Source organism: Heterodontus francisci, chromosome 42, assembly GCF_036365525.1.
Source record: "Heterodontus francisci isolate sHetFra1 chromosome 42, sHetFra1.hap1, whole genome shotgun sequence".
NCBI classification, from domain to species: Eukaryota; Metazoa; Chordata; class Chondrichthyes; order Heterodontiformes; family Heterodontidae; genus Heterodontus; species Heterodontus francisci.
Window position 1 is genome coordinate 11,623,424 of NC_090412.1, and position 27,381 is coordinate 11,650,804.

Here is a 27,381-nt window from a genome sequence, read left to right on the forward strand (position 1 = left end):
ATCAGTATATTATAATTGAAGAAACCGGGTTGGTGTGTTTTATTCTGGGATAAAAATAAAGTCTATGATTGACCGTTTGGTAAGTTGGAAAACATTTAAATATATGTTGTGACCCGTGGAGAAGTGGAACTTGAATAAATAGTGCACTCCTCCTGTCTCAGTCATAACAGGTGTGATATATTTGCAAGTTCTTAGTTTACTTGGAGGGACAGAATTGTACTATTCTAAAGATGATCTAATTAATGTAATATAGAAAGTTAATATCATTGTTTCCTCTTGGAGTTTCATTTATTAATCATTGTGGTGACATTACGACTGGACTAATATTGAAATTTGACCTTCAAACTTTGATCCTTTTATTATTGAATTGTATTTAACATACACGCCAACTATCTTTTTGACAGACAAGTGTTTTGAGGACTTGGTCGCATGTTTGGATCTGTGGATCAAAGTCAGCGTAGTCTCACTACTGCACCCATTTTCTTGAGTCCTCTAATGCTGAAAGCTGAATTGTTTAAATACAGCTGTGCTTTAGACAGGAACAAATTCTGACTCCGTCTATTGCAGTATTCAATCGCTTTACCTGTTGTTGAAGAAGCAGCAGCAACAGGATTTCTGTTGGAGTTCAGTTGGGGCACTGGTGAGGGTGGAAAAAAGGATTGGGGAAAACCTAAAATCTGGGATCAGTGCTGGGCCGAACACAGTACCAGTGTATATTAGAAAGTGGAGAACAGTGTTTTCATGTCCATGTTTTTTAAATCTTCATTCCAAATCTAGGAATGCTTAATGTATATGCAGCTTATGATACAAGCCTGTTTCCCACTGCTTTTTCAGTACAATTTTGTTTTTGAATCATCCACCTTTTGAAGGCTGCCTTTTTTTTTTAAGCCGTTGGTTGGCATTCAGTTGGCTTGTTCTGTGTGCATTACTCCATATTGAGCATCTGATGTTTTAACACTTCGCCATCCAGCTTACCAAAAGCAAATTGAAGTTCCTCAAATGTAGTCAGGAAAGGAGAAGCTGCCAATGTAATGTAAAGTCAGTGGCACCATATGGTGTCTTTCCCCCCCCCCCCCCCGCCCCATTTTTAAAAAAAATTGCAAAGATATGCTGATTTCCCTTGAAGACGATTCGGATATCCCAAAAAATGATAATGGTGTCTCTTTCTAGTACATGTTTCATCTGTTGCTCTCCTATCTTTCTTTCTATGTTGGGATTTAACAAAAAAAACGACAGGTGAGTAGGTAGCTGTAAAAATCCTCCACTCCAGTTGCATGTATCTGTTTTGGAATGTTTGTGTGAAACCTGTATGTATGTATGAGTTCCACAGAAAGCCATATGATGCACATTACGTTTTCTAAGGTTTTATCCATGTTATGGATAAGAAGATTGCAATACCATTGAGTGTATTTATCTGGAAATCAATCCTAAAATTCCAATTTCTTAATTTAAATTCTCGAGCTATTAGGTTTGTGTTTTGTTTTTTTCTCCCCTGCCATTTCAGCGCCCCCCCACCCCTCCCAACCCCATCCATGGCTTCTACCCTGATTATTGCATTCCATCTTCAACTCTTTTGCGTTTCTTCTGACCTTTGATGGAACTCTAGTATCCGGTTGCCTCACACTACATGAAATTAAATACAAATTTATATGTGCAGGAATTTGGATTAAAACTACTGGAATACTTACTCAATTGTGTTGAATATGTTTTGTATTTTAATTAACTGCAGTGTGAGCTTAGATTTATCACAAGATACAAATTGTTGTGTGACTTCAGTTTTTTTTAAATGCTACTTAAAAATGGCTGACAGATTACCAACTTGTGTCCTGCAACTCTTTACCATTTTTGTCTAATTTTTCAAACAATTGCCCATAAATGTAACTTTTATTATAAAATGTGCATTTTGCTGAACATTTCACTGAAGCAACACGCATTCTCCATTCATTATGTAATATTGTTTTAACATTTTGATTATGCATCTGACTTTTTCACTAACAATTATATATTTACTGCAAAACACTAATTTGATGTCACAACCGCTCTTCATTCTTCATTATATTCTGAACTCTTAATGGTTTTGTGCATTAACCGCTTTGCACAGTTAAGTATTGATCCTATGTAATGTGCTTTTCTTATTGCTTCCTCCTATTCATAATTATGCAGGTAATTATGGACTGCATGAGTCTGATCTGGATAAAGTTTTTCGACTGCCTACGACAACTTTCATTGGAGGAAATGAGCCAGCAATCTCATTGCGTGAAATCCTAAAACGTTTAGAGGTCAGTACATGATTGTCAATGTGTAGTATGTTATACACTCTAAATCAGAATTGCTTTTCCTTTTATTTAAATAGGTTTTTGAAGGCTCACTGTGAGTTACCATGCTTTGTAGTCTGGTAGTCACCCAGGTGCTGCTGCACAAACCACTGACCACCTCCAGGCGCTTACCCATTGTCTCTCGAGACAAGAAGGCCAAAGAAGAAGAAGTCATCACCTTTAAAACTGGCCATGTATCACCTTAGACATATGGCCTCAACGTAATTCCTGGAGTCCTTTCTGTTGACCAAGCGATCTTATTGTTCCTGCCTTTTTTTGTACTTTACTGTGACTGCCACAGTCCAGGACACAAGTTGGTAATCTGTCAGCCATTTTCAGGTAGGTTTTGTGCTGAAACAACCAAACAAAACTTTAACAAAAAATCTACTGCACTGGGAGCATCCTGACCAACAAGAAGTGGAAACTCAACTCCATCTTCCAAAGTGGAAGTCTAGTTGAGGCAGTGACTCACTTGCCTTTCCTAAGGAGCTGCCCCCTGTCAGATTGTTGCTATACACCTGAACACGTGCAAGAATCAATTTTCAGAAGAGAAAGGGAGAAAATAGAAACAGAGGGAAGTCAGAATATGCACACCAGAAAAATATTTAGAGTGACTGTCTCAATGTTTGAATATTCTTGTCAATTGAAAAACACATGGATCCTTTTTTGACTCGTTCCATACCAGTGCAACGTGATAGCAGATAAGACGTACAAATGTGGATCCTACGCAAAAATGGGAAGAAAGCTCTTCTGTGGTCAGCAGTTGATGAGAGTAACTTTTGTACTTCTGTCATTTACGTTTGCTCAGCAGTCAGTCGTCTTCAATGTGAGCTCCAAAGTGCCATCTCTGTCAATTAAAAAACTTTATGTAGACTTCTGCATGGTAGACTAGTATCTGTTTAGTTCCCTGAAAAAAACTACAAAATGTTTTAGTAGAAACCCTTTGTTAGATGTCTTTAGCATTAGAAAACTGTTTCAGGATGATTTTGTTGTAGTTTCAGTTGCCTGTGTTAACTGTTAACTGGATTATTGTCTTCTAACAAACTACTTTTATTTCATCAAATACTGTACACTTGACAAGGAAATTCAAGATCTGCTAAAAATAAAAAGGTCGGCTCATCAGGCTCACCTGGCTCAGCCAGCCAGCCAAGAGAAAAAGACAGCCTACCGTCAAGCATACAGCACCCTTCAGTGTAAACTGAGGAACATCCAAAATGACTGGTGGATTGCACTTGCAGAAAAAACTCAACTGTACGCTGATACTGGCGACATAAGTTTCTATGAAGCACTAAAATCTGTCTATGGACCAGCACATCAAACCCAAAACCCCCTAAGGAGCGCCGAGGGCAGAACCCCACATACCGACGAGGAGTCAGTCTAAAATCGCTGGGCGGAGCACTCTGAAACACTCTTCAGCACCAAGTGCATAGTGCATGATACTGCCATCAATCGCATCAAACAACAGCCTGTCAAAGAAGAACTGAATTTGAGCCCAACTTTGGAGGAAACTGTGACTGCCATCAACCAGATGAAGAGCAACAAAGCCTCTGGAGCTGATGGAATGTCACTTGAAGCATGGTGGCCCTGCCCTATACGCCAAGCTCCATGAGTTTTTCACGGCCTGCTGGGAACAGGGCAGGGTTCCACAGGATCTTCGCGATGCCATTATCATCATCCTGAACAAAAACAAAGGAGAAAAATCAGACTGCTCCAACTACCGTGGGATCACCTTCCTTTCTATTGCTGGGAAGACACTGGCTAGAATACTTCTGAACACACCTGTGCCTACCATTGCGGAAGAGAGCCAGTGTGGTTTCAGAGCAAACAGAGGCACCACAGACATGGTACTTGCACTCAAACAATTACAAAAAAAGTGTCGTGAGCCAAACAAAGGCCTGTATGTCACTTTCGTAGATCTCACCAAGGCATTCGACACTGTGAACAGAGACGGACTTTGGAAAATACTTGAAAAACTTCGATGCCCACCCAGGTTCCTGGCCATGGTGAAGCAGTTTCAAGAAAATCAGTATGGAAAAGTCAAGCAAAACAGCGGCCTCTCGAGTCCCTTCCATATCTCCAGCGGCGTGAAGCAGGAATGTGTGCTGGCCCCGATCCTATTCACCATCTTTTTCAGCATGATGCTGCAGCAGGCAACGGAAGACCTTAAGGAGGGAGTTTACGTACGCTTCCGGCCTTTTCAACCTCCGGTGTCTTCAGGCTCACACAAAGACACAAGAGCAACTCATCCATGAACTTCTTTTAGCTGATGACTGTGCTCTTCTGCCCCAGTCAGTCAGACCTGCAACGTATAACAACACATTGTTCCGAGACGGCAAAACTCTTCGGACTAAAAATCAGTTTAAAGAAAATTGAAGTCCTGCGTCAGCCTGCACCCCAAGAAGAATATAGACCACCAAGCATAGTCATCAAGGGAACCAAGCTGAATGCTGTCAAGCAATTTACTTATTTAGGGAGTGTCATGTCCTTTGCCACCATAGACAAGGAAGTGGACAATAGGCTTTCAAAAGCAAACAAAACATTTGTCAGACTGTACAAACGTGTGTGGAGCAGCCATAGCCTCAGAGTACAGACCAAACTCAAAAGTGTACAAAGCCAAAGTCCTCACCACCTTTCTGTATGGCGTCGAGTCATGGGTCCTATACCGCTGTCATGTACACCTAGAGCACTTCCATCAGCGCTGTCTCTGCAGCATCCTCAAGATCCGCTGGCAGAACCGCATCACAAACATTGAAGTCCTGGAAACAGCCAACATCACCAGCATGGAAGCCATCCTCCTGCAAAGCCAGCTGTGTTGGGCGGGTCATGTTGCCCAGATGGATGACTGTCACCTGCCCAAGATCATGTTATATGGAGAGCTGACCATGTGTAAAAGGAACAGAGGGGCCCCATGCAAACGTTTCAAGGACTCCCTGAAGGAGTCCCTCTCTGTGTGCCACATTGACCATCGCCAGTGAGAAGCACAGGCCATTGATCATGATGCCTGGAGATGCTACATCAGGAGGGCTACAGACATCTTTGAGACTGAATGAAGAACCAGCATGAAAGAGAAAAGGAGGAGAAAGATAGATCCAGTTGCCCCCCCCCCCCCCCCCCAGCAGCGACTACACCTTCACTTGTACCCACTGTGGGAGAATCTGCCAGTCATGGATAGGCCTGACTAGCCACCAGTGGGCCTGCAACCGATGACTACAACCTTCCCAAAATCTTAGTCCACGAAGAAATGCCAAGAACTGTATACTTAAATGATTGATAATGAAGCTGTTGCCTTAGTGCAAGTAGATGAAAATGTTTTACATGTGGTTTAATTCTCTTTGAATCAGGAGACTTATTGCAGGCATATTGGCTTGGAGTTCATGTTTATAAATGATGTAGAACAGTGCCAATGGATTAGACAGAAGTTTGAGACTCCAGAAATCTTGAAATTTACCAACAAGGAGAAGAGAAGGCTGTTGGCTCGGCTGGTCCGTTCAACAAGGTATGAACCAAATAAATGTTTTTAGTAAAAAATTTTAATATTTCAAATGCATAATCTCCAATAAAAAGGTTGCTAATTTCACTGTGTCACTTCTTGCTTAAGATAGCTTTAGCTGAAGTCAGTTGACCTCCGTCACAATTAAACTTAGAATTTATGGCTTTTACTTTTGATGCTTTGGAAGTAAGTCTTCAAGCTTGCATCAGCAAATACTTCTTACAAATATTATATAAAGAATCACTGCTATTTAAATTTTTATCAGGTTTCTTTGTGGTGCTCATAGGCGAATTTGTTATATTAGAGCAATAGATGAATCACTGTTGAGTTTAGGCTGCTTTGGGACCTACGGTGTGGCTTTTCATACTTCGTGTTCTTGCTGTAGCTTGACTGTGACCATTGAGAGTGCGGCCATTGCCGCCGGACGGGCCTCCAGAGGCCCCAAAGGAGGCCCCCCCCTCCCCCCCACTTCCTGAGCTCGTGAGAAGGCTGCCAGGTTTTGCTTGATGGCATCTCGACGCGGTGGCAGGTCTCTCTCCCATGAAATTGTAGCGGAGCTGGGAAGAGGCCCTCAAGTGGCCATTATTTGACCACTTAAAGGCCTCAATTGGCCTGGGGCGGGAAGGCTGTCCTCCGCCTTCCCTGCCCCGGACAAAACGGCAGGGGGCAGGACAATTTTGGGTACGACACCCCTTGCCATTTTGTGGGGCCCCCTGCCTCTGTTCCTGCGACAACTCCGTTCCCTAGCCATCCACTCCATCACACTCCCTGGCAACTGTCTGAAGCTGAAGCAGACTGTTTGCAACCCCAAGATGGGCTTCTGACCACATGGCATACCATGATTAAGATTGCCAGTTTCCAAGTCTGTAACATCTCCCAACTCCGCTCCTGCCTCAGCTAATTAGCTGCTGAAACTCTCTGCATGCCTTTGTTACTTCTAGACATGACTTTTCCAATGCACTCCTGGCTGGCCTCCAATATTCTACCCTCTGTAAACTTGGTCATCCAAAACTGCCAGTGTCCTAACTTCACTCCAAGTCCAATGCACCCATCACCCTTTTGATAACCTTTGCTGGCTTCCAGTTAAGCAACACCTCCATTTTAAAATTCCTATCCTTGTTTTCAAATCCCTCTATAGCCTCACCCCTCCCTATTTCTGTAATCTCCTCCAGCCCCACAATCCTCCTAGATATCTGTGCTCCTCTTGAGCATCCCCGATTTTAATCGCTGCACCATTGGTGGCTGTACTTTCAGCTGCCAAGGCCCTAAGCTCTGGAATTCCCTCCCTAAACTCTGCCTGTCTATCTCCATTCCCTCCTTTTTAAGATGTTCCTTAAAACCTATCCCTTTGACCAAGATTTTGGTCATCTTCCCTAATAACTCCTTCTGTGGTTCAATGTCAAATTTTGTTTTATAATGCTCCTGTGACAGCACCTTGGAAAGTTTTGTTGTGTTAAAGGCACTGTATAAATACAAGTTGCTGTTGATACAGTAGTCCGTAGTTCCATAGGAACAGGATGAAAACTGCAAATCTCATTATGAATCAGTGTTCTCGCTTTTATGTTTATTTTATATAGTGTAACACGACAGTTGATATGAAGCAGGGCAACACTGTTTTATGTTAACTCTGTCAGACAATGTTCTATAAATAGCTGATCTTTTGTGGTGGGACTCATGCACTGTTTCCATCTTTCTCTTCCTGTTCCACTCTTCCATTTATGGCTTTCAGGTTTTTCTTGACATCTGTGTAGAATGTAAATTTGCCTTGGGCTATAGTACAAACCAGATGATAGCTAATTGCTAGTCCCTTCTACATTCCATCCGATTTTTCTTTTGTATCGATTGCATTGGACTTCTGTTATCAAGTAGGAAATATGTTGCTCAGTTAAAGAAAGATGGAGATGTCGAAGATGAAGGTAATTCAGTTGAGCTTTCCTACATTGGTGCATGTCAGAAGGATATTCCCGTGGGGGAAATGTAGAAATGGTGGCCAAGAGATTCCTCTGCACCGTGAGCTCACCTTTTTGCACACTGAACAGGGCAACCCTTAATTGTCTCCATTCATTTATTTTCTTGCCAATACTATTGCTCAAAACTTTTTATCTAAGTTTTTGATTTGGTCTTTGGACCTTATTCCGATAAGTGTTTTGGTAGGGAAGGTTATTTCCTTTTTCTCGATAGTTAACTCTAATTTTCTGGAGTTGGTGGCAACTATTGAATTAAAGTATACAAATTAAATAGTTTTTTGTATTCGAAAGCAATTGATGTAATGATTTTATTTTTGTGTAGAATTATTTATATGATGCAGAAAGTAGTATTTAGAATTGATACAGAAATTTTTTGTGAGGTCTGTAGGGGCAATTTTTAACTCTGCCTGGTGGAAATGGGGCATTAGTGGCATTAAAATCAGGATGGTTGACTTGCTGCATATTCTCACTCTGCCATTTTAACTCAGACCTTCTGCTGAGCAACCAGGCACCTGCCCAAATGAGATAAAGCCTCACTAATTGTTGAGATAGGACCTGATACAATTTTAAAGCCTACTGAGCAGAGTGTTCATTGTGGACGTTCAAATCGGTAAAACCTGGTGGTCAAGAGCAAGAGGCCTCAAAAATGTCCATCTACAAATATTTTAAGGGCCCAGGATGAGCAGATGTGCTTCATAAGCATAATGTAGATCTCTGCTGCCCTGACACTGCAACCCCTAACCACCCTCCACCCCCACACCAGCCCATGGATCGACCTTCCTGCCAGCCAGGTGAGCCTCTGGGGCTATGTGATATGCAAAGGGTCACCCATTTGTGGGTGTGCAGCTCGCTGGCAACGTATCAGAGGCCCCACCCTCAAAATGGGCCAGGCCTCCTGCCAGAGGGATTGGACGACAGGCTCGCAAGCTCTGCTGGCTGGCTGCTTGATGGCTAAAATTGCCTTTCCGTGTTTTTAAGGTTCGAAGAATTTCTTGCAAGAAAATGGTCTTCTGAGAAGCGGTTTGGTGTGGAAGGATGTGAGGTGTTAATCCCAGCTTTGAAAACCATCATTGATGTATCTATTTCCATGGGAGTAGACAATGTGATCATGGGAATGCCACACAGGTAAGGTACTTGCTTTTCCTTTTCAGAAAACATCTAATGCCTCAGCTCATGCTGATCTAATTTTTTTTTAAACAAGTACAGATTTGCATAAAGTGAAAGATGTATGACGAGGAGCAGGAAAGCTATCGATTATTCCCGCTCTTTGTCAGATGCTTATACCAATTGTACTTGGTCTGTACTGCTCGGGTATCCTTTTTTAGCAACTGATATGTGGGGGACAATTATTTCCTGAAGAATCGTGAAATACCTGCACCACAAGCTGTTGTTTAACATGGATATATGAACTTAAATTATAATAGTTTGGGCGATTTAGACCATAAAATGGTCATCCTCTGTAGTTTGTTTTGTTCATGTTAAGGTAGCCTAGCCAATATAGGGTAATAGTTCTCACTTCAGAGTCAGTTGAAGAGATAATGGGCTGGATTCAGGGGTTGTGGCAAGGGTGGGGAGAGGGTCTGGAAAATGCCTCCGGGAGAGGCCTGCCACGGGCCTCGATGTCTTGTAGGCCCGGCCCCACATTGCCAGTGGTAGCGAGCCCTTGTGGCAGTCCCCCTGCCACTCGGCGACAGGAGCCAAATTTACATATTTAAATAACTGCAAATGACTGTATTAAATACTTACCCGCTCCTGCCGTCTGTTCCGTTGCCATATTTGAGCCGGCAGCCAGCACCCCCGCACCGTCGGATCTCCATGCATTGATGTAAGGTGGAACGCTGATGGGGTGGGTGGAGCAGGTAAGTTTCTCAGTGCGATGGTGGGGGGGGGCTGCGGGGAGCAGGGTAAAACTAATTTCATTGGTCAAGGAGGTTGTGGGAAGGATTAAAGATTAAAGTTGGTGAATTTTGTGGGGGGTGGGGAAGGTCAGGTGCACAAGGGTAATTATTTCGGGGGGGAATAGGGCGAGGAATGAATTGTTTGGTCATTGGGGGGTGGGAGAGAGGCCTGAAACATTTATTTAATTTGTTCGAATAAATTCTAAGTTACTATTTCTTCAAAAATTCAAATTAAATGTAAGGGTTTGAAGCCCTTTAAAAATGGCATCAGCGCCTGTGCTGCCAGGGACGGACCGCCCACCCCCTCCACGTCATTGTGGGGGCGGAGGGGGGGGTTCAGCCCCGACTGGGTTTAATATCATGACAGCTCGACAGAGTAAGGCCCGCACATGCAGGCTGCCATTTTTTACGGCTGCCACTGCAGCATAAAATTCAGTCCAATGTGTGAACTACTCTTTTTTTTGTATAAAAACTGTACATTGCTTGAAACAACTTTTTATCAGTGTTTTAATTCTGTAAAAATGTAATTAGGTTTGGAATATGATTTGTGTTTCTTAGGTATTTGACTTTCAATATGCAACAGAATACTTCAGGGACAGGATTTTGCGTCAGTTCTATCTGTAAAAATAATTATGGATTGGTTGTATTGTTTCATTCAGACTTGATTTCTTTTGTAAATAATCAGTTACAATTTTGTTTTTGAAGGATTTTCTGCTTTTTTTTCCTTGGAAATAATTCCTGTCTTTTTTGAATTAAAGTTTACAATTTAATAGTTTTTTTTACGTAAATACAAAAGTTACAAAGATTACTGGCGACAGTGAAAGATGACTACGTTCCTTTTGTTTTTTAAATCAATTTTGGAGTTTTATTTTTGCAATTCCTTTGATCCCAATTAAATTTATTAAAATATTAGAATGTATTGGTTTTTGTCATGTACAACAAAAATTCAGAGGAAGCCTCACTTTAAAAATGCTTCATTTTTTAATACTTGAGTTTTATTTCATCTATGTATAACTATGGTGACACTGCACATATATAATTAAATGGCAAGGTAAGTTTCTATATAAAATGCTCTTTTTTTTTAAAAAAAAAAGGAAAAGTTGTTGAACGGTATGAAAGATTTTCTAGCCTCGTGGAGAATGACATCTTTGTTCTCCTTTCCTCCAGTAGCTCAAGCTATGTTGGGAAAGGAGTAAGCCATTCGGCCCAGGGAGTGCATTCTGTTGTTTTGTGAACCATGGTCACTTTATCTTTTTAATCCCAATTCCCTGCTGTTTCTCCATATTCTTCATTAAATTCACAAGTAGACATTTAGCTTCCTGTTAAACTAATTTGGCTTTCTTGGGATATGTGTTCAACATTTCTTCCAACCCTTTGAGGAAGTTTTTCCTGGATTTGCTTTCAATTAACTTTGCGCAGTTTCTCATTATGTTCCCTTATTCTGTGTTTTCTGCTGGAGGGAAAAATCTTTCCCTATCTGCCCTTTCAATTCCCTTCATCATTTTCAATACCTCAATCATATTATCTCAACCTCCTCCTGCAAGAAATATAACCTGATTTACCCAGTCTCTCATCATAGATCACTTCCTTCATCCCTCTTATCACCATGATAAATCATAGCTGGACTTTCTTTCTACAAGTTTATCCTTCCTTTGGTAGGGTGTCCAAAACTGAACACTGTGTGGCTTTATGTACCCCCCCCCCCCCCCCAAAGAGCAGGATGGTGGCGAGGGGGGGTCAGAGAATGGAATGGGAGGCCCGGGAGTTTGGGGGGGTGGGGGGGTGCTTTTTTTCATTTGTTTGTGGGATGTGGGCGTCGCTGGCAAGTCCAGCATTTGTTGCCCATCCTAATTGCCCTTGACAACTGATTGGCTTACTAGGCCATTTCAGAGGGCATTTTAAAAGTCAACCACATATTGCTGTGGATCTGGGGTCACATGTAGACCAGACCAGGTAAGGATGGCAGATTTTCTTCTCTAAAGGACATTAGTGAATCAGATGGGTTTTTACGACAATTGACAATGGTTTCTTGGGCATCATTAGACTAGCTTTTAATTCCCGATTTATTAATTGAATTAAAATTTCACCATCTGGTGGGATTCGAACCCATGTCCCCAAAGCATTAGCCTGGGCTCTGGATTACTAGTCCAGTGACATTACCATGACACCACTGCCTCCTCTTGACCTGCTCCTGCCTCCGCCGCCATTTTACACAGGGCAGCAGCAGTGAAAAATGGCCCACCTGCCCCAGGCCAATCAAGACCCTTAAGTGGCCAGTTAACAGCCACTTAAGGGCCTCCGCCCGCTGCCACGGGGATTTTACCCAGGTGCGAGAAAAGCTGCTTGTTAAAAGTGGGCGGCGGCTTTCCGATGTCCTGGGGAGGGCGGGGTGCGGGTGCTGTCCTGATCAGGCACCCTGTGCCCAACAGAGGGCTGCCCCCCCATCCCCTCCAGTTGACCACCCTTGCCTCGCTGGGGCCCAACCAATTGCGCCAGCGTGGCCCCAAAAACTTACTGGTTCTCCAGGGCTCCCCAACATCTTTGGTCTTCAGCTAGGTTGCAGTCCCAGCAGTGGCCACCGCTCCCGGTGGTGCAGTTGGGACAGAAAGCTGCCCGCAGCTCCATTAGGCGAGACCCCCTGCCTCAATGAAGTGGAAGTCCTGCCTCAGACCAGTTAAGGGCCTGGGAACGGCAAAATACGATCTGGATCCCCAGGCCAGGCAGAAGCGGGATTGCCACCGACTTCTCAGTTGGTGGATGGCTCCTGTCCACTGAGGGTAAAATTCTGGCCTGTATTTCAAATGTGGTCTGAGGGGCCCTATGTATAATTGCATTGTTGCTTAAATTATGACATGAATGTAGATTTAGATTGTGGGGGTGAATTGCAAAGGATTCTATTCCCTTCAGAGCGGGCTGGTATTTTGGACAGGCCTCAAAGTGGGTGATCCTGAAGCCAACTGATCTCAGCAGCTGGGTGTTAAATTGTAAGGAACTGTAATAGAATTTATGACTATTGCTAATTTTGGCATCTATAAAAACACTGATTAAAAGCATCTTAAATATTCGAAGAAATGCATTTCCTTACATGTTAAAATTTGAAAACCTTTTTAGAGGCCGGTTGAATGTGTTGGCCAATGTAATCCGGAAGGATTTGGAGCAAATTTTCTGTCAGTTTGACCCAAAACTGGAAGCTTCAGAGGAGGTGAGCATTAATCTGTTTCAGCCACTTCATTGTATTGCAGTGGGTTTCATTTGCAATCTGTTTTTGCCATTCTCAAAGTATGCTGAAGTTTATTGTGGTTGAGAATTTTGCACAACCTGTGATACTGATAGAATGAAATAAGAATGCCCATTAAAAAGGATGTTGTATTTTATTTAGGTTTGTAAATTTACTTTTGATTTTAAAACTTAGCTGTGCGATTGTGTCCATAATTGGCTACCATTCATTTAAAATATTAACTAAAATTTTGAGTTTCTTCATTTTTTTTTAAAGATGAATTAATTTTACTTATGGTGATCAACTATCCAAGTGCTAAAGATGTCCAATCTTGTTTCCGGATGTCTTGAGTTCTTGGTGATATTAACGTAATGGGATGTGCAGACAAAACATTTTTACCTATTCCCCGAAATCAAACTGACATCAAGCAAAGTGATGCATAATAAGGTGGAGGATACACAAACTCAATTTTTATTTAAAAAGCACAAAATTTGTGACTACAATCTTTCACACCCCATACATCAGTTCATTTGCATCAGATCGGATATGGATAAATAGGTGAGATTTCTACTTTGCTACATGCCGGAAATGTATATTGAGAAATTGTGTTCTTCCAGGTCATGAGTTTCCATTCATTCATTTTAATGGGCAGAAAATTGTAGGCTAGGGTGCATAATTTCCGAATATGCTCTCATCTTGTACATGGCTGGCACCTGTTGTCAGGGCCAAATAGAAAATATCTCCTGAAACTCTGACCTAATATGCTAGATTTCCATTTGGAGAATGAGGACATGGGCCATTCCAGTGAATATGGTGTTCATTTTTTGCAGATTCATTTTTAGATTGATTACAGGAAACCAATGAAGCCACCATATCCTTCCGCAGTTTGAAAAGAAATCACACAGGAATGTTCAGACAGTCCCCTGGAAACTTGTTTTAAAACACTTTTTTTTTCCCCCAAAAACTCAGCTATAAAAGTAGAAACCAATTGATATGAGAGCCATGTGGTATCTATAAATTTAATATGCTGTTAATATCTTAGAATTTAATACTTTTTCTAGTTCTTATTTGACTTAAATCTGACTGACTGGCATTGGCTGGTTTCTTAGTGATTCTCCTGTGCATATTTTAAAATATGAATAGCTAATCAGCTTTCTGCTAAACCACCTCAATTCTAGAACGATTGCCCAGTAGTTTGGAAAGTTGTTGCTTTGAAGCTGTAATTTTGCAGCATGCCACTGATACTTTGATGTAGCTGTTCAATAGATCAGGAATATTTTTCCTTGCCCCTTTTTTTTCTTCTTTACTATCATAAAATTACCACCAAGAATCTAAAAATGAGTCATGTTCTCATATAGTTTTCAATCAAAGTCTAGGCATACCAACAAGCTTTAAAACAAACTTCTGAGGAAAAAATTGAAGTCTAGCTTCAGGTTCCCCTCCAAGATACTGGGGCAAATTTTACAGCCCACCGCCTGATGTCTGGGATTGTGGTGGGGGTTGGGGGGCCAGAAAATGCCTCCGGCATAGGCCCGCCACGGGCCTCGATGCCGAGAAGGTCCAGAAAGATATTGCCAGCAGCAGCAAGGCCTTGTGGCGGCCTCCTGCCGCTCGGCGACGGGAGAAGAATTTAAATATGTAAAACAATGCAAATTAACAAATTTATCACTTAACCTGCTCCAGCCGGCCATCCCGCTCAGATATTGGTGTCAGTGGCCGGCGCACACGTGCCTTCGGATCTCCATATGAAGATCCAATGCGGGACACTTGTGGGGAGGTGGGAGCAGGTAAATGTTTCAGTGTGGGGGCGGGGGGTGTGATAGAGAGCGGGGTCAAAGCAATCTGGTCTAGGGTATGGTGAGAAAGGATTGAAGTGAAAAGTTCATAAACTTTGGGGAGGGGAAGGTCAGGTACACAAGGTAAGTATGCTGTGGGGGGCGAGGACAAGGAATGAACTATATGGTTATGGGGGCGGGGGGGAGTGGGAGAGAGGCTAGAAACATTAACTTAATTTTATAAATAAAATTGAACATGCCTATATCTTTAAATATTTAAACTAAATTGAAGGGCTCGAAGCCCTTTAAAAATGGCGTTGGTGCCTGCACAATTGCCTGATGCCGTTGCTGGCAGCGGAACACCCGCCTCCTCCATGGCATCGGGGAGGGAAGTCCACCCTGGCCATTTACATGTGCTGCCATATTTAATAACATGGTGGCTCCGCGACGAGCGGCCCACATGGGCGGACTACCATAGTTTACGGCCGCCGCGCAACATAAATTTCAGCCCACTATCTTTTATAAAACAAAAGATATATATAATTAATTAATACTAGATAATTGTACACCAGTCGTGTCAAATAGGCTTAATTTATTGGTTTTCCATAACATTCGGGATATGACTGCACAGAAAATTAAAGGTGTTTAAAATAGCCATTTAAAAAAATAAATCACCAATCGTTGCTTTGCTTTTGCAGCTTGCATTGAATCTTGGATTTTTGCTGCATTCATTATTTTGTTGGGTACAGTGCTTGTGATTCCTGCTACCTAAATTGTCTACAGTTCTCTGGCACTGTTAAAGAGCTAACAAGGGATTAAGCGTGGTTAGAGCAATATGAGGAATCATGTGCAACCTCCATAATGTATCATTTAGGGATCAGGAGATGTTAAATACCACCTGGGTGTTTACCATGAAAGGGTCAACCGAACAACTAACAAACAGATTACTATGTCACTTATGGCAAATCCTTCACACCTTGAAGCAGTGAATCCAGTGGTACAGGGAAAAACCAAAGCAGTGCAGTTCTACCGTGGAGACACCACAGGCAAAAAGGTAAGAGGAGAAGATTTTTTTTAAATTATGAACAGTTTCTGTTTACTTTGACATTTGTTGCTAATTAAACTACTTAATTGAGTTTAATATTCTTTCATTTGATGATACTTAAAATGGATTACCACAGTGCCTTGGGTTAAGTCAAAGTTGAAGTACAGATATTCGACAACTTGCATTTATATAGCGACTTTAACGTACTAAAATGCCATTGACCATAGGATTTTCAGTGTCTTAAATCTTCATTGTCCTGTAGAATAATTGCAGTTTAACATTATGTGGACATAGTTTGTGAAAGGCAGTTAATACTGATGAATATTATTTTTAACAAAATGTGGAGCACAAATATCAGATGGAAACTTGTTTTTGATCAGTATTTAGTTTAATGTATTTTTATTTTTATTTTATTTTATTTTAGAGATACAGCACTGAAACAGGCCCTTCGGCCCACCGAGTCTGTGCTGACCAACAACCATCCATTTATACTAACCCTACAGTAATCCCATATTCCCTACCACCTACCTACACTAGGGGCAATTTACAACGGCCAATTTACCTATCACCTGCAAGTCTTTGGCTGTGGGAGGAAACCGGAGCACCCGGCGAAAACCCACGCGGTCGCAGGGAGAACTTGCAAACTCCACACAGGCACTACCCAGATTCGAACCCGGGTCCCTGGAGCTGTGAGGCTGCGGTGCTAACCACTGCCATACTGACTAAAATATCCTGAAAATAAGGGGTATTTCTGAAACTTATTTAGAATTCACTTGGGTACCTCCTACAAGAGGAGTAGTTTATGTGTGTATCATAATATATTCACTACTTCAATATTTTTTAAATTGTAGTTAGTATTTCATTACTTTTGATCTGATGAAATTGGTAGCACACATCATGGTGAATTAAAAGGAGTCTGATTCTGAAACAGTTTGGCAAGACTTTTAAAGCAGGTTTTAAAATTCAATTGATTAAACAATTCAAGTCTTATATAAAATGTTAGTACAAGTGAAATATGTGCTGGAGTTTGAAAGAGGAAACTCCTATTGCATGCACTATTAATGGGCTATAACCACACACTGTATTGATGTTACTTAGAGTCATCGAGAAACCATTCCTAAGCTGCCCTGGAAATCCCATAATCCAGGAATAAAATGTTAACACTGCCAAAATGCCAATCAATTACATTGGTCATTGATTACTTTTATTTTAGCTAAAATGACAGCAAAACCTAATTTATACTCGGGACTTTGCTACTACTGCTTGAGTAATGTTAACTTATTTAATTGAAGCCAAAATTTGACCCTTGCTTTTCCAGGCAATTATCTTCTGTAAAGTGCAATATTAATAATGTATGGGGATTCCTATGTATGATCTATCAGTGTTGATTTAAACAGATTAATTGCCCAGTTCATACTTTTCAGAAGTGGGAATCGGTTCCCGTTCAGAATTTTATTCTCTACTAATTGGATTTGAGCAATTTTAAATAACACAAGTGTCCGTAACTATCCAGTTCAATTCAGAAATTTTCTGTTTCGTATTTCAGCTTTAAGGATACTACCTGCTCTTGCAGACCAAATTGGGAGAGAAAAATTGAGACTCAATCTCTGCCACTTAGCACCACCTCCCCCCCCCCCCCCCCCCCCCACCAAAAAAAAAATTTGGCTTACAATTTCTCTGTCTATACATTTCTTTATGCTGTCTTTGACTTTCACTCTTTATGCCTCTGCATGCTTTCTCTCTCACTCCTACAGAAACCTTAAGCCAGTCTAGGGGCCACAGGGATTACCTCATCTTTTCCTTGGTATGATTGTTCTTTTGGTCACCAGCCTCATACTAAAACTCCCTTTGGAAGTGTCTGACCATTGCAGAAACATTTGGCATCTGGAAGAGTTTGGGTGAAGAGGACCTGTGGCTGGCAAGGGACAGGGAACTCTGTTCTCTCCCCAGTCCTGCATTAATTGCAGTATGCTTTGGACATGCTGGATCTAGTTGGTTTCTCCCTGTTCTCTAATTATCTTTGGTATCAAAAAGTTTTAAATGACTTATAGAATTATTTAACAGTTGCAACACCATCATCAGGAGTAATAAATAACAACAGAAACAAAATCAAAAAGCAACAAAATCAGTGGAAGGAACAATTATAAAATCATGTCACACTATTTACAAGAATCTGAAATGTTCCTGAGCAGGAGGAGACTGACTCTGCATGGTGGAGGCAACTAATTCCTTCATGCACCTGAGTCTCTCCCCTTGTGCAGAAACTCTTGTGCCAGAGGCACTGCCTCTGTGTTTGACATGTGAGACAGGATCAGAGAGTTGGGAGTTAAATTCTAGATGTTGCTTAGAGAAGACTTGGAGAGCAGGTATTGCTATGATTATTGGTAGCTGTCTTCTGTGATTTGCCGACTGCTGGCTTAATCATTGAATAATCAACCTAAGCACCTGGGTTCTGCAGAGGCTTGTGTGCCTGACACAAATCTTGGGGATAAAAGGAACTGGCTCTGGTAACTGCTGCTTTCCTGCTCATCAGCATCATATTCCTCACGGCCTTGGACTATCTCCACAGCAGGTAGTGCTGCAATGGGGGATATAGATATCAACTGCAGAACGGCACTGCTCTGAGAAAGCTGGTCAACTATATGTACAATAGCCAGGCAGAGGTGGTCCAGTTTCTACCCTATCATGTCAGTAAGCAGCAGCATTTGGCAATCGATGGACCTGAGATGTTCACAGCTATCACAGCTACCTATGATGCTGCTTGATCATCCTCCTTAACTGTATATGGGTGCTTCATCTGTAAAGTTTTAGAGTCCATTCTAACCTGCTTTAGGAGAGATACTGGAGATGGGCCTACAGAGTGCTGTTGAAAACACAGGTGAAGTGTGAATATTGTGATGAGCAAATAGAAAAAAAGGCAGCAGCTTCCATCTGAGAATTAGGCAGTATGGAGCTCGTCTCAGATGCCTGCTTCTGTCATAATGGGCTGAATTTTATAGAGCCCTCGACGTCAGGAACGGTAGCCGGGGGGCATGAAGATCGCTACAGATGAGGCCCGCCACCAACCTCGACGCCGGCAAGGCCCGTCCCGATCTCGGCGGCGGTAATGAGACCTTGTGTTGGTCCCCCCCGTCACTCAGCGACGGGACCCGCATTACAATACGCAGATGGGCACTTACCATTCATTAACATGCCGTCCGCTGCGATTCAGACAGCAGGTTCAGATCTTCATCCTGGCGGCCGGCATCGATGCACCTTCGGATCCCCGTCCAGGGAAACCAGGCGCAACTCCTGTGGGGAGGGGTGAGGAGGTACATTTCTCGGCGAGGAAGGAGGGGAGCAGGGTCAAACTCTTTGGATTGGTCGGGGGTTTGGTGGGAACGGGTTAAGGGTTAGAGTTTGTGAACTTTGAGGGGGTTAGGTCACGTAGAGAAGGTAAGTATTTTGGGGTGGTGAGTGGGCAAGGAATCAAATGCAAGGCTCTGGTGGGGGGGGGTGGTGGAAGAAGAAATGGAAAGATTTTAAAAATTATTTTTAAGACTTTTAAATGAAGTTTACCTTTAAGATTTGAAACGGTCATTTGGGGCTCTAAGCCCTTTAAAAATGGCACCTGCGCAGTGGCACCGGACTCGTTGCCGGGGATGACTTGCCTGCCCCCTCCTTGTCATCGGTGGGGGGGTAGCCACCCCGGACATGTTAATGAGACCCCGCGTTTAAGATTGTGGCAGCTCCGCGGAGTGAATCCGCAGATGTGGGCTACCATCTTTCATTGCTGTCGGCGAGTATGGCGGCGTCCACATAAAATCCAGCCCAGTGATTTGGTATTTTCAACTGTACTTCCATTGTATAGTAGCAAAGGCAGAGTTTGAATGGGAGACTTGGATTTTCATATAGATTGAGAAGAGCAGAGTAGCTCAGTTCTGAAAGGTAGTGAATTTTGTGAGTGCATTCAGGATAGTTTTCGAGAGCAATATATTCTAGAACCAACAAGAGGGTAGCTCATGCTGGATTTAGTATTGAGCCAGATTTATTTAATCTACCAGTAAGGGAACATTTTGTTGCCTATTGCTGAAAACAGAAACATTTTGTCAAAAGTTTTCATCTTGCACTCATCAGGCCAATTCACAAGAATACCAGTGTAAGGGAAGCAATAAATTTACACTGTATGAGAAGAGAGTGCTGATTGGTGGAGGCTTTGCCATGGAGAATACACCAGTTTATGGTGACTGACAGTTAACTGCCAAGCTTTGTTTGATATTTAAACCAGGCAGCTTGACTCTGGTGAAGGCAGTGTCCTGAGGAATGAACCAGCGAATGGCTGTCACTTATTTTGTTTAGCTGAAACAGGCACAATGTGTGTACATGTTCTTTCTGTCTGCATTTGTATCAAACAACATGTCCCTTCCGCTGTTCGCAACGGGCAAGATACAGGTTGTACCCAACCAGCCTGTGCTTGCAAAGCTCAAAACACAGTGTCCAACATTACATGTGATTCTGCGATTGGACAACATTTGCTAAATAATCCTCAGTGTGCTAAGAACTACGCTGACAACCAATTTAAAATTGTCAGTTGGGCTCGCAGTGTGCGCGCATACTGGAAGCTACATATATTAATACAGGGTCCTGTTCTACCAATCAGCACTCTCTTCTCACAGTATAAATTTGTTGCTTCCCTTGCATTGGTATTCATGCAATTTGTCCTGATGAGTGCAAGATGAAAAGCTTCGACAAAATGTTTCTATTTTCAGCAGTACTCCAGTTCTGTACTAACAAATAACTATTAAACCTTGTTTCTTGATATTGTTTTTAATGAATGGCTACTTGGATGCAGATAATAAAGTAATCCGATGTGGCAATTGGTGTTTTATGAGTTTTTCAGATCAGTGAAGTAAGGTTTTTTTGAAATCAGTATCCATTAACTGTAGCTTAAGCAAATTGGCTGGATGAGGCCTTTAGTGGCTTTAAAGGAAGCGTCAAAATAGTATTTGCTTCCAAGTTGTGCCAGTCAGATGTACAGATGGAAATAGGTAACTGAATTCTCTGGATTGGTATTCAACAGGAAGGTGATTTTTTTTTTAAGCATATTACAACTTATTGTCCATCTAAGAATGGTTCACAGGAAGCTACTATATCAGGATTCCTACATTACTGGCCTTAGCCCTTCGCCAAAGATTTACAGTTTTATAAAAAATCATAGTAATTTGGACCAAGTAATTTATACCTTTCTTAAAAAATCAATTTTGAAGAGTACATTGACTAACTTAGAAAATGATTTATTTTTAAATTTAAAGGTTATGTCCATCCTTCTACATGGTGATGCTGCTTTTGCTGGCCAGGGTATTGTGTACGAGACATTTCATCTTAGTGACCTCCCATCCTATACTACACATGGTACTATCCATGTAGTTGTAAATAATCAGGTAAGAAAATGCACATCTGAGCTAATATATAAATAGAATGTGACTATGAATCATGACTATCAGTGAGCTGCTGAATTGTTTCTGATCAGTGAAATGCATTTAGTTCGGTTACTAATATTGGAAGTCATTTGCTTTTGCAGATTGGGTTTACTACAGATCCTCGAATGGCCCGCTCTTCTCCTTATCCTACTGATGTTGCACGTGTTGTGAATGCACCTATCTTTCATGTGAATTGTGATGACCCGGAAGCAGTGATATATGTGTGTAAAGTGGCTGCAGAGTGGAGAAGTACATACAATAAGGATGTTGTAATCGATCTGGTAATTACAAGATATTACGTTGCATTATTTGAAATGTTACAGGTGCAATTTCATGTATGTTTAGAAAAATTATATATAGTACAATTTGATGAGTCATTAAATTAAATTAGATTTTGTTTTCCTCTTGTGTACTGAAATTATATGTTTCAGTATACTTCAGTTCTTAAAATATGTTATGGATGACATCTGTATATTTCTTGTAATTTTATGTAACTAAAAGAGTAGATAGTAATATATTATTGAATGTGTAGAGGACTGTACCTTTAGGAAACTGATGCAGTTATTTTCTGGATGCCAGATAGATTGCTCTAGAAATGTAAGAGGAAGAAATGTGGAACTGGGGAGCACAGTAGTTTAACAGGGCTATCCTTCTATCTCCTGGGCTCAGGCTTTAAATGCAGCCCAGAATGGCAGAATGAAAGACGTACCTGTTTGCTGGCAGTAAGGGTCATTTGTAATATCAAGTTCCCAGTAGCTGTGAACTACAACATTAAACTATTTGTGGCTTGTCCATCCTCAAGAAGGAAAACCAGCTTATCCATTGATGAAAATTTCTCACTGATGTCCTGAGGTTGAGGGTTAAGGCATAAATTTGGGCAGAATGGAGAGAGCTTCAGCTCGCATAGGCAATATAGGCTATATCTCAGCTCTCAGAACAGACTATGAACATGAAACGATAATCAAAAATACATTAGCAGCTCTTTCTTTTTGTAGCTTAATAAATGTTGTTTAGAGTGTTTATGAATATGTTCAAATGTTTTGTTGTGCCGCCTTTTGACCAAGGCACGGCATGGCAATGAAAATGGACATGTTTGATTTCTTTGAATCAAGCATTTTAAAACAACTTGTTGCATAAATGTTGGACAACATCTCTATTTTTAATTATTTTTGACAAGTAATCTGAGGTCACAGTACTCTTATGCAGAGAATGTGTGTGTGTGTGTGTAGGAATGATACAATAATTGTTTCAACTTCAGATAATTATATCCTTCATTTTGGTATCAACTGATAGGTTTGCTACCGTAGAAGGGGTCACAATGAAGTGGATGAGCCAATGTTTACACAGCCTCTGATGTACAAACAGATCCAACAGCAGGTGCCTGTTCTGAAGAAGTATGCAGATAAGTTGATATCTGAAGGAGTTCTGACACTGCAGGAGTACGAGGTTTGTACTGTATACCAATTACCAGTTTTGTTCCAAATTTGTAGTCTTCATGTAGTAAGGTGGCTTGCTTGTGTGGACTCCTTGTTGCTATAAAAATTGCTGTTAGAATTCCATGTCTGTGACTTTAGAGGTTTGATCTACGTTTGCAATTCAGTGTTCAAACTCCCTGTGTTCTTTTGATAAGCACATTACTGGAGAATGTCAAACCAGCCAGAAGGTTTGGACATGTGCTGCCAGACCGCTTGTCAGTGCTGCTAGGAAGCGCATGAGTGACTTTATTTTCCCCTCCCACCTTTTGGGGAACACCTGACCTTCTTTCAGGTGGCTCCTCTTTGTTGGACAGTTAAGCTCTGTAAATGGCTGTGTAGAAAATTGCAGGAATGAGCCCACATGCTACCCCAATATGCTACAGCATTAGGCAATCAGAAACTGAAAATATTTTCATAATTTTACATGGATAAAATTGCCAGTAGAGAACTTTGTTGTGGTTATGACTTTTTAAATATTTTATTTACACAGTGGTTTAAGTGAAAAATTATGAAATTGTGATTTTGATTGAACTGATTTTGTAGGTTTTAAAATATCTTCTTTTGGTTTGTAAACTTTTCAAGCTATGTAACCTGCAGATCTTGTAGCTGTTTTAACATAAATTGATGTACGGCATTTGATGAATCTGTTTTCTAGGAGGAAGTAGCAGACTATGACAAAATTTGTGAGGAAGCCTACACCAGAGCAAAGGATGAGAAAATTCTTCAAATTAAAGAATGGTTAGATTCCCCTTGGCCAGGTGGGCAAAACTTGATAGCCTTATGGTGAGGTACAGTTTTGAGACTTGCTGTAAAGTTACAGTGATACACCTTTGCGTAAAACCATAGTTTAAAAATAAGAAAGTAGGAACTGGTAGCAAACATTAGAAGTGTGATTTATAGCAGTGGAAGAGGATGTTTTTACAAATAGAATATAAACAAAAATGAATTAGTAAATTGGCTTCCATGCTTATAGTTTAGAATGTAATCTCAACTCCTTTTTAGAATACCTTTAATCTGCATCTCAAAAAAAGCATCAATCTTGTCTTGTAGTTACATTTCTTGACTAATATTAACAGTATTAAATTAAACCTCAAAGTGCTGAAAATTAATAGTTAATTGCTTTTTTTTAGTGAAATGGATCATTCTTCATTGTACCATCAGGTTAATGATTATAAAAAAAAAATTGTTCTTAGGTTTCTTTACTCTGAGCGGAGAGCCAAAGAGCCTGACTTGTGCCCCAAGCGGCCTGTCTGTAGAAATCCTGCAGCATATTGGGAATGTAGCCAGCTCAGTGCCTATAGAAGATTTTACCATTCATGGAGGTATGTATATTTGTTAACAAATTACATTTATTCGGTGACAACATGGTAAATGCAATTATTTTATGCCAATGATGATTTTTGTAATTGGGAGATTAATAATATTAGGTATGTGCTGATGTATTTTTAAATTCAGGTTTACACATGAATACTGTCTGTTTTTGTTCAACAATGATCCACTGTATTAGAAACATCACAGTATTAGCCGTTGGCTGACTAAACTGCCTGTGGAGTAGGAGGTAGATTGAAAAGGTGCAGTGGGTTAAAGCAAACACCATCTGCTGTTCAAAGCAGCACAAATGAGCAGTTTCCCTAATTTGGCATGAATGTTGAATTGCTTTAATAGTGAACTTACCACAGTCAGCCAGCCAAATACAAGTGCATGTGTATAATTAAATAAAACACATTTTGAGTAGAATAGGATTCATATTACCCCATCGGTCCTTTTTATGCACGAGACTACAGCTGTATGTGACTGGCCATCTGCAGCTTGTGCTCTTTCCCTCCCCCCAAAATCCATGCTGTGCTTGGTACGGTGACAGATCTGTCACTGGCAGAAATGGAGACAGAGTTGGAGAACAGTGTTAGCAGGTGGGTTTAGTTACTTTAATATAAAAGAAGGAAATGTTAAATATGATTCATGTTGCACCTTTGAAATGACCTGCCAGCCTGAGAGAGTTTCTTGTGCCCTAATATAAATGGTCTTTTACTACTTAGTACAAAAGTATTATTTGCAACTTTTAAACTGATGCAACCAATAAATGGATTTTTTTAGCAGCTTATAAAAACATCCGATGAAATAGGAGTACAATAAAAATAAAGCAAGAGCAAGAAACGTAACTGTAATAAGTCAAAAAGATTACAGGTTCAATCTGTGATCTGTGCTGAATTATCAGAATTCAGCTAGGGTGATTGTAGGAACCCTGCAATTAATCTCCATATTCCTGAACTTTCACATATGTTACAGAACTCTGCTTTACATATTATGGAGCCTTCCACCTGAATCAGGTATGCTGCCCATCTCAGGACCCTACCCAAGATGGTGGCCAGAGTGCCATCGTAAATGGGGCATTAAGTGACCCAACACTATTTTCAGGCTTCCACTAGCTCATGGTTGTTTCCTCTTGTCTCCCTCCAAAAAAGCCATATTGCAAAAAGGGTGCAAGGAATTTTTTTACCCAAAAAATTTATCCATAAAATTAGTAAAATACATTACCTAAAAGTTCAAATTTGACATTGTGTAAAGTGCAATACAGATCAGTTTCTTTCAATACAGTACAGGAGGTGGTGTCTCACTACGCTTGTCATTACAGGTTATATTTACAATGTACATTAACATTTCACATCAAACATTCTCTGGTGCATACAGCCTGAGAGGTTTTACAGGCACAATACTCAATATAGACTCTGTCCTTAAATGTGGAAGTCTAATTTCTGTAACAAATCCTGAAGCTGCAACACCATTTTGAACACAAAAGCCAATGGTAAAGAATCTTTCTTGACCGAGCAGCATGTTCCTTTAAGAAATATGGTAGCCAAATGGCAGCTTTGGAAGTTAGTGAAAGCTGCACTGACCTATGCTTGGTTCTAGCATAGGAAGTGTATGCAGAGCTACCTGGCATTCATTTGCATGCAATTTACATTGTTCATCTTGTGCAGCCATCAGAAAAGCAATGGAGAACATTTAGGTACCTTCTATTTAGGTGCAGGACCAGGCAAAGGATTAACATTCATTTGGTGTGTTGCAAGGATTCGTTGGGTGCTAAATCTAAATGCAAGAGAAGCTACCCTCCTCACTTTCGTGACCAGCATTTTCTTTTCCCAATCTAAGTTAAGTTTTCAGTTACAGAAGCTTATAGATATGCTCTAATTTTATATGCCTATCGATAAATCTATATAGAAATGCCAGAAACATTATTGATCTGTGGCAACCATGTAACTGCCAAGTTTCTTGCTATTCCTCAGTGGCAAGAGTAGCTGTGGGTATGGCAGCATAGTGCTTATGCTACTGGACAAGTAATTCAGAAACCCAGATCACTGGTGAGTTAAAATCCTATCACGTCAGCTGGGGAATTTAAATTCAGTTAATTAAATCTTAAATTTAAAAAGCTGGTATCAATAATGGTTACCATGAAACTACTGGATTGTCGTGAAAAAAACCCCATCTGGTTCTCTACTATCCTTTAGGGAGGGATATCTGCCGTCCTTATCTGGTCTGGCCTATATGTGACTCCAGACCTACTCTAAACTGCCCTCTGAAATGGCCTAGCAAATCACTTGGATGTATTCAAGAAGGCAGCTCACCACCACCTTCTCGAGGGAAATTAAGGGTGGGCAATAAATGCTGGCCTTGCCGTGAATGATCTTTTTAAAAAGAAAGAACATGACTGCTTTTAAATTACATAGTTATCAGTATTACCTAGTCTGCCAGAAAGTAGGCAGCTTTTAATAGCCCTTTCATGCTGAGGAATCTGAGTTGGTATATGCTGGTTACCATATTTCCTTTCCTTTAAATAAAAAGTTGAAAGGTAGACAAAAGAGAGGGGCGACATTAAAGAAAGACGAAAACAGATGGAGAAAATAAATATGGACACGTTGATTGAAAGTGTGAAAGAGTCTTGCAGAAAAGGAGAAAGCATGAAGAGAAGACAAACAAAAACATGGGAAAGAGTTAGAAATAACTAGCTTGAGAGACAAGCAAAGGGGCAATTACACAAAGACCTAGATTTTGACATTTTTGTATGTGAGTGCTGGTACAGGAGATCAGCTTAGTTTTTAATTAAGTTCAAATGCAAATTGTGAAGTTTTTAGCTGGAAAGATTATCCATCTGTATTGTAACTCAGCTAGTAAAAGTGAGGTAATGGCAATAAGCATTCTGTTTTTCGTGGAAGGGCTTTATCAGGTTAATCCAACACCATGAGGCCCATCACGTTCCATGAAACTAAGAAATTATTCTTCCATTTCGTTGTGCACATATTTTTCCAGGTGGAGACATAAACAGCAACCTGCCCTTGGTGGTAATGGTCTCTGTAATTATGCTAATCACAGATTTATTTAAAGGAAACCATTATAGCTTGATGGCTTAAGAAATTCTCCAGGGTAACATTTCACCAAAGTCTTGGTTCCATTTCTGTTTAATTCTGAATCTACAATATGGAAATAAAATCCACTCTGTATTAGAGTGTTTGAGATAGAGCAATAGGAGACTTGTTGAAAGACTATAGGGTGCAGCACTGTCAATCCCTAATATAATTCATGTGAAGCACCCTGTTTTTGTTAAATTTGAACAAATGACACTGAATAATTAAACATTCTGAATGCAGGTCAACAGCCATCATAAGGTAGTCTGAGAGGGCTGGAGTACTTCAAAAGCTGTGAAGAACAGAGCTATTATTCTATTTATTACCTATGTGGCAGATG

General features: G+C 40.9%; 1 protein-coding gene across 2 annotated transcripts in view; it reads left to right on the plus strand.

Moving 5' to 3' along the window:
• Nucleotides 1-27,381, plus strand: part of LOC137355451 (2-oxoglutarate dehydrogenase-like, mitochondrial) — a 90,243-nt gene that overhangs the window by 29,245 nt on the left and 33,617 nt on the right. For both annotated transcript variants that reach the window (XM_068020568.1, XM_068020569.1), the window contains exons 5-14: nucleotides 2,164-2,279; nucleotides 5,657-5,811; nucleotides 8,751-8,897; nucleotides 12,782-12,872; nucleotides 15,537-15,716; nucleotides 20,999-21,127; nucleotides 21,268-21,447; nucleotides 22,460-22,612; nucleotides 23,297-23,399; nucleotides 23,835-23,963. In XM_068020568.1, the coding sequence (XP_067876669.1) occupies nucleotides 2,164-2,279; nucleotides 5,657-5,811; nucleotides 8,751-8,897; nucleotides 12,782-12,872; nucleotides 15,537-15,716; nucleotides 20,999-21,127; nucleotides 21,268-21,447; nucleotides 22,460-22,612; nucleotides 23,297-23,399; nucleotides 23,835-23,963 (1,383 nt within the window). The remainder of the gene's footprint in view (nucleotides 1-2,163; nucleotides 2,280-5,656; nucleotides 5,812-8,750; nucleotides 8,898-12,781; nucleotides 12,873-15,536; nucleotides 15,717-20,998; nucleotides 21,128-21,267; nucleotides 21,448-22,459; nucleotides 22,613-23,296; nucleotides 23,400-23,834; nucleotides 23,964-27,381) is intronic.